Source organism: Argiope bruennichi, chromosome 7 (genome assembly GCF_947563725.1).
Source record: "Argiope bruennichi chromosome 7, qqArgBrue1.1, whole genome shotgun sequence".
In the NCBI taxonomy this organism is placed as follows: Eukaryota; Metazoa; Arthropoda; class Arachnida; order Araneae; family Araneidae; genus Argiope; species Argiope bruennichi.
Window position 1 is genome coordinate 71067749 of NC_079157.1, and position 8314 is coordinate 71076062.

The 8314-nt window shown below is 26.5% G+C and overlaps 1 protein-coding gene across 2 annotated transcripts; it reads right to left on the reverse strand.

Moving 5' to 3' along the window:
* Positions 1-3542: 3542 nt before the first annotated feature.
* On the reverse strand, positions 3543-7926 carry LOC129975809 (oxidized purine nucleoside triphosphate hydrolase-like). 2 transcript variants are annotated; one of them, XM_056089032.1, is made up of 3 exons: positions 7493-7926; positions 4344-4489; positions 3543-3906 (listed from the first exon to the last, which is right to left on the reverse strand). In XM_056089032.1, exons 1-3 carry the CDS (start codon positions 7522-7524, stop codon positions 3722-3724), a joined length of 363 nt encoding a protein of 120 aa, XP_055945007.1. In that variant the 5' UTR covers positions 7525-7926; the 3' UTR covers positions 3543-3721. The 2 variants fall into 2 exon arrangements, with proteins under 2 accessions (XP_055945007.1, XP_055945006.1); XM_056089031.1 differs by having other exon boundaries at positions 7465-7925.
* Between the last annotated feature and the right edge of the window lie 388 nt (positions 7927-8314).

Genomic DNA, 8314 nt, shown 5'->3' on the forward strand with positions numbered 1-8314 from the left:
AAGAAAGCACACTCGGAGTATATAGTTAATATACAGAATGTTTTATTTAAATAACTTGTATTTATAAAAAGCAGTTGATTGTTGAAATGCAACACATTACCACTATATGTTTGTAAGATATATTTTTTTAAGTGCTGTTTTGCAGCAGAGGAATTTTAATACAAAAATTTTTAGCTTACATATGAATTTAAATTTGTGTCACACACACACAAAAAAAATAATAATTTGGATGAAAAATTAATGGAATTTTGATATAGGTTTCAAAATTGCCAAATATAAGGTTAGTGTGTGAATATTTTGTGACAAGCGAGATTTTAGAGAATGTTTCTCAGCTTAAAAGTACCAATGAATAATACATAAAAAGTTCATCTTCTCATTATACATGTTAACGATTTTCTCTGGATAAAATCAGCCTATATTATACATTTTTGAAAATAATTGCTAGATAAATATATTTAGTGCGTCTTCTGAAACTTGTAAATGAAAAACCAATTATGAAATTCTAACCTTACAAATCTATACTTATAATGAAGCTCAATGTGTGTGTGTGTGTGTGTGTGTTGGCACTCTACAGGCTACACCGTTTGACCTACAGCTAAAAAATTTGGTACATGTAAAGCTTGGAAGTCGGGAATGTGCACCTGGGGTCCCTTTTTTGAATTTTTTTTTTTAGAATTTCAATTATTAATTAAAAACTAACTTTCCCACCAAAAAATCTCATTTCCCCACTGCCAAATAATTAAGGTTTCTGTTTTTTCTACCACGCTAATGAGGCTAGGCTTAACATTTTTTGACCAATTATTTCAAATGATTCTGTTTACTTAAAGTTTGATGCATTTAAAATTAAACATTAATTAATCGATAATAATTTTCAGATTCATTCTGAAGTATTTTTGAATTAAAATAAAACAGAATAAAGGAAATTGAAAATTTCTAATATGCATGGCGTTACCCCAACTGCCGTAGAAAAATTCACGCATTTGCGGTACCATAACAGGCGTTGGAAAATTTACGCATGCACATTGTGTTCTGATTGTTGACAAATATTTTCAATGGATGCAGACTTGATTAAAATTAATTTTAGGTTAGTTGTATGATTTTGTAATTAAACTGCATTTATGTTATGTATTTTTTGTATATGCTTATAGTTTTAAGTATATCGTTTTTTAAGTAGTTTTTTTAACCTGTTTTCAACCGATTATTTTAAACGATTATGTTTATTTTCTTAATGTTGGATGTATTTAAAATTAAACATTGTCAATTAATCGATCTGCTCATGATGAATCTGAGAAAATTTTATTGACAAATTCTTGAGATATAACATAAATTAAGAAAGATATTCTTTAGTGCCCATAAGGTTTAAATGCTCAGTTTCTCTGTTTTCAGTAATCATATTATAAAAAAAATGCTTTGTTTCAGTAAAAAATATTAATTGCAGATGAATCATTTCCACTTTAAAGCATAAATTCTACGGGAGCTAACAGAAAATTAGATACATATTACGTTATGACTGAAGGCCTTTATAATATTATGAGTAAATTATATTGACTATCAAAATTTGAAGTTTAAAATAGGAATTACCTAAAATATTTAAAATTTTAACGAGCATTAAGATTGGCGAATCGGCTGGTTGCCAAAGGTGACTAGTATGAAATAAGTCAGGCTTAGCACAAACATGTAAAGAGCATCTGTGAAATATCTATATACTGTTTTGAATACCTATAATAAAATCCCAGACCAATAAATATATTACTACTCAATACATTAAAGTTCTTATTTTAACATTAGAGATTCAAACTTTTACTAGCTTTTAATTTCAAAATGAACAGACCTTAAATGATGAAATGGATTTTCAAAACTTATTTAGATATAGATTAAAATTTTTACAACAAAATTGGGTGTGTATTTCAACATGTAAATGATTTATAATGGAAATGTTAGAGGATGTTTATTCCATTTTATTAATATTTTTTGTATGATAAATGGGAGCTATTGATAATCATCATTCCTATAACTGGCCAGAAATATCTTTAGTGATCAATGGTTACAAAATATTTGGAAAAACATTTATTAACATAAAAAAGACCTTGAGGCTATTGTTTACTTAGAAAACTTAGAAACTAAAAATGTTGTGCAATATATACCTGGGAAGTTTTTTCGTAGAACAAAAATCACGAATATTAACTTGCATGCTATCATATATCTTACTCAATGCGTAATACATCCACTTGGTGTTTAGTGTAAAATAGCTCTTAAAGAATCGATTGTTCAATAAGTTTTTTTTCCTATAAAATTTTTATTTCAATGATTCTAATAATTGCAAGAAATTTTTTTCATTAATTTTTGTTTTAACATAAAGAGTAGAATTGTTTTGATGTAAATAACCTGCATCTCTGCATTTAATTAAATATTAGATGATTCACAACTAAATATAAAAACAGATTCTTATGAGTTTAAAAAAAATTCTAGATCTAATTATTGATAATTCAAATTTTTTTGTTTTATTCTATTTAAGACAGTTGTTATAGTCAGTATAAATAGTAAAAATAATGTAAATAAGTATAATAGTTGTAAAAAATATATTAAATGACTTTATATAAACAAGTCATTATAGCCATGTATGCATGTTACGATTCACACTTCCTCCTAAACAATTTGGTTGAATGACTAAGTGTAGACCCTTTTTTATTTATGACAAGACAAAGAAAACTGTCAACTTTAAGTAGCTGAAAAATTATTCGACAAATTAGAAACGAACTAAAATTTTAGCAATTTTTTCATAGTAACTTAAGAGGAAATTATTCCAAAACAACATTTCAGTAATATTAACTTTGTTAGTACAATGATTTTTCAATTAAAAAAAATTAAGATACTCTATTTTTAAAAATTTATTTTAATATTGTTTTAGCAGGTTTTCATTTGTTTAAAAATGTCTGAAAGTAGGCAAAAATCAACGGCTGAAATAAAGGAATGAAACATATGTTCAGAGAGAGCAGGCTATGAGAAATTAACCAATATTTTGCCTTTTCCCCACAAAACATGAACTTATAGAGAAAAAAAAATTACCATCTTAAATTAAGGGGGGGGGACTTATTTAATTTGTGCAGTTTTTCTTTTGATTTTAATTCTTTAAAAAGTTTAGTGAAGTTGATTTTAAAATAAGGAAATTTATAGATAGTCTTTAGCTAGACAAAGCTAAGACCTTGAATGAAGCTACCATTATTTTTTTAATTCAATACATATGTCTTGAGTATTAAAATAATTATATATTAAAAATATTACACGTTTTTACTGAGTAATGCAAGATATAGCAACTAGTTATGAAATAGGGGATTATTTTTTTAAACCTTTAATTTTATAAAAAAATTGCCAAATCATATTAAAGAAAAATAATTTTTTAGTTTTCTGCCAATAATGTGCTTCTATGTTAATGGTCATAGACAGTGAAAGTAATTGGCAAGAAAAAATATTTAGCTAAGTGAGGGTGAGGCAATACAAAAATATTAATTCATAAAGCTTATTTTCTAAACAATACAGTAATCTATATTGGTTCATCTTTTAATCGTGTTGCATTGATCCACTATATTTTTCAGTTACTTATTTTTACAATGAGAAATGTGAATGGAAAAACATAAGCAGTATTAGACTTAACAAGCAGTCCAAAAGGAATTTATAGGGGAAAAATCAAGGAAGAAAACATTAATTTTTAATTAGATCCTCTTTATTTAAGAGGTGTTGATGGTTGCAGTTCCTCTAACTGATACCATGATATAGTGTTCATATCTATGAACTTAAAATAACCTTTGAATTTTACTCCTCGAAGAAACAGTGGGAACCAATGGCGATCATCTGCCCACATTTGGTCTAAAGGAATCTGAGATTCTGGAAACCACTGGGGTCGCATTTCTGTAAAAGATTGAGATCAGATTTGCGAAAAGTTAATAAAACCATGCACTTTTTGACAGATTTTTCACAAAAAAAAAAAAAAAAAAAATTAAAATGTAAACACAAAAGAAATTTATGAACTTAGCAAATGAAATAATTGTTTTTTAGTTTATTTTTTTTAAATTCTACATGCTATTAATCATAATCATTACAATAATTTTTTATTATGAGTATTTAATTCCAGTTTCTAGGAATTCTTTTTATTTAAACAATTTTCTTTCACACTTTTACAATAAGAAAAAACAATTGAATTTCAAAATAAAAGTATATTTACAGTAAATTAAACACAAAGCAGTTAAATATTCATGGACATAGTAATTTGTTAACATTATTATTTTCTCATAAGTTCATTAAAAAAGAAATATACTTTATGAACTTCTAAAGAAATGGAAAATTACCTTCACTTTCTTGTGGTTCACCTTGGAAATTGGATGATGAAAAGACATGCACCTTTAGAATGAGAGGGTCTTTTATAAATTCAAATTCAAGATAACCTACTTCTTCAAGAGACTTGGCAACTATACCAGCTTCTTCCAGCAACTCTCTGAAATTCAACAATATTTAAAACATTACTAATAATCTTATTATAGTAAAACTTATAGGGTGGAAAAACTGGTGGCAAAAATCATGCAATCACTTACAAATTTGCAAATAAAAGCAAACATTATTAAAAATTTTGACTAGAACTGCAAATTTATTGATTTAAAATAAGATATTAATTAATATAATCACTTATTGTTCTTTGTATTGAGAATATGTGTCAACAAATGTTTTTAACATAGTATGATTGATTTAACATCTAATTGCAAACATCTGCAAGGGTAAAATCTTTTTCAAATCAACAAATGTTTTAAATATAGTATGATTGATTTGATTTAACATCTAATTGTAAGTATCTGCAAGGATAAAATCTTTAAAAATTGATTTAATGCTTTCATTTTTTAAAAAAGTTTTACAGTAAGTGAAAAATAAGTCTATATCGAAAAAATAGTAACTGAGAAGGAGATATACAGAAGAAATGGAGATTAGTATTTTCTAAGTATTATTTCTATTCTATAAGTAGCCATCTCTGCTGATCAAGTCGCTTATTGGGAATATTGGTTATATTTAAATTCACATGTATCATTTAAATATAACTTTATGCCCTTGATTCTACCAAATTGTCAGGCATTAAAGCTATGCTCTCTTCATTAGGCACAGGATCCTTTCTAATACAGACCAGTTCCATTATTTGTTTAAACATCATAGCACTATTAAAAACAGATGTCCACTTCATTTATCTTCCAAATTTTGTGGTATTGTAATTTCACTTTTTTATTTTCATAGTAAACTATGTAGATATTAAATAAAATCTTTCTTGGATGAAATGGATGAAAAATATAAGATTAAATATTTAAAACAATTTGGCTTCTTCCACAATGATGACAATACTGTTGTGACACATACATAAAAAAATAATATATGTAAGTTAATTAAATCTAGACAAAAAAATTTTTGCAATAACTAAATTGCCATTATTTAAAAGACAATTGTTTGGACTTTAAAATGGAGTAAATATTATTTTGGGGAGTATTTATAGAAAAAACATCAAAATCTCACTTAAATTTTAATTAAAATTTTTAAAAAATACTCTCCATTGTACCACAAAGCAAAAATCTCTCTCAAGAGCACATTACTACAGGGTTGCCATCCAAGTCTAGAAAAAAAATTTCCTTGTTTTTTCCCTGTGCATATATGCAAGATACAAGGAAATGCGTTTATAGTACTTATGTGATAGTTAAAATGGAATGATTTCAAAATGCAAAAAAAGCAAAGGATGCAACAATTTAACATTATTTGAAATAACAGTATGTTAAAAGAAGATTTATATTTGCACACAGAAAAAAAACAATTCCTTTACTTATTATCTAGAATTTAACAAATCAAAATTTATATATTAAGAGGGGATATATTACCTCATTCTCTTTAATTGTAAGTCACACAAAATTAAGGACTCGGGTAAAATAATGCACAAAACATTTTTGTTTTCATGATACAAATTATTTAATGATTGCTTCCAAAAAATATGACAAAGCAAAACTACTTAAAAAAAAAATATTTATCTTTGCCATTTTATGTAATTAGCCATCCATTTCTGAAACTTCCACATATTTTTCAACCCCCAGTTTCATGAAGCTAATGCGTAACAAATAAGATACAACAGTTTTGTAAGGACTAATGAATATTTTTTAGCTCTTTTACTTTCAGTGAAATATTTTCAAATAATATTTCCGATGGATCATTTAATGCATTAAAGGATGAATATGACACAAATATTAATACCCATAAAAATTCAGCTTTAAATGATTGTTCTTGAACTAAAAAGTTTAAAATTTGGAAATTAAATTAGATGTTTTCAGATTTGATGTGTAATTTTCCCCTTTATTTCCTAAGCCATCCAACATCAATGATGATTCTTTTGAACTTGCAGGCAGTTTTGTATGTTTTTCTCTTTTGGAATGACTAGTAAATGCCTGTTTTCCTATATTATTTAAGCTTCTTATCTTCTTACAAAGCAAGCAGTAAGCAACAAATGGATTTTGTAGAACTCGTCAAACCTATTCAACAAAACCAGGATTGTTATATTTCAATTCATCCGATTCCTATTAAATATGGATTTTGAGCAGCTCATTTAAAAAAAAAAAAAAAATTCTAAGCTACTTTGAATATGTTTACAGCTTCTCAAATAATAAACAAATCATTCAATGAACTGAAGTATGGTAGATTAAATGCCACCATACTGCTTCCGAAAGACTGAACATTGCTATTCCTGTCAGAGAAATGTATTCTATTCTTTCATGCAGTTACAGAAGTCTCATGCATGCTTATTAACTACAATTCAGGAATCTCATGGGGAAAATAATAACTGTTTCACAAAGTCAAACTGGAATGATCTATATAGAAAAAAAGAAGCGAGTTTCCGCATTACAAAATCACAAATAATATTGTTTCGTTTTTGGAAATTAAGACTACAACCTTTTATTCTTGCAATCTTTAGTGATCCAAATCAGTAAATCACTTAACCCAAAAGTATATTAAAACAACCGTATTAGAACCTATGTCTATTGGCTGTTTTTCAAACTGATCTTTTTTAGCATTTACAAAATGAATTATTTTAACAATTAAATTTAGAAAACTTATAACACATATATTTTTTAATCAATTCTGCATTGATATTGGTTAAAATGAAGTGTCAGATCATAAAATTCCACAGAACTTAATTAAATAATTATTGGATCTAAATTCCTACTACAATAAAAACAGCTTTATATCTATAATAATTAGGAAAGATAACTTTTCTTTGTTAATCAGTTCTAGAACATTAAATTTCATAATTAGAAAAATTTAAATTAAGAATGAAATTTAAAAGAAAATTTTAAGAAAAGAAATAAAACTTTAAGACGAGAAAATAATGTTTAAAGTATAAAAGCATTTTTTTTTGTAAAATAATTGTACAGAAGATATTCAATATACTCATGCCTTTTAGCACATTCCATCATAGATTCACCTTTTTCTATTTTCCCCCCGAATCCATTCCATTTACCGATTCCAAAACCTCTTTTCTTCATTCCCAACAAGACAGAACCATTTTTACGCAACAGAACTAAGCTAGATATTCTCGTCGGAATCATTTAAAAAATTTTCGTGACGAAACTGAAATAAATAATCTAATACACTGAAAAACAGAAGAGATTTTGAAAACAAAAATAAGATAGACCGAATTCTTTTCAAATTAAAGAATTGACAAATTTCTATAAATTAGAAATACTTCATGTTTTAAACTATATTATAGGCATATCGAATTTGATGTTTGGTATAATTAACATAAGGCTGCTATTTCTACGGAATGACAATCATGAAATCAAAATTCCGTGTTAAGACCTGCTTGTGAGGTATTTCACAAGTGTTTATCTTAGTAGGTTCGCGGCAAGATTTTCACACATGGTGCCATTCACTTAAAATGAATAATTTCAGCCAATTGAGGAATTCTTTTTATTGTCTTTGTTATTTTTGAAAAGATAGAATGCAATCCAATAATCAATTGATATTATTCAATTTATTTAGATTTTTGACTTAATTTGCTCATTTATTATAAATTTGTAGTTTTATAATCATATTGTGTAAGTTCTTCTGTAGCGTAGCAATATATCGAAGTGACTCAAAATTCAAACGCAATTTTTTTGCCTTTAAGCTATTATAACTATATTTTAAATATTATTAGAATTTCTTTTAAGAGCCCCAATAACCTGGATGTCACACTTCAAAGAAGTGATATTCATTATTCATTCATCGTCTCTCGCTCATCATTTTTTCTTAACTATTTCAATAA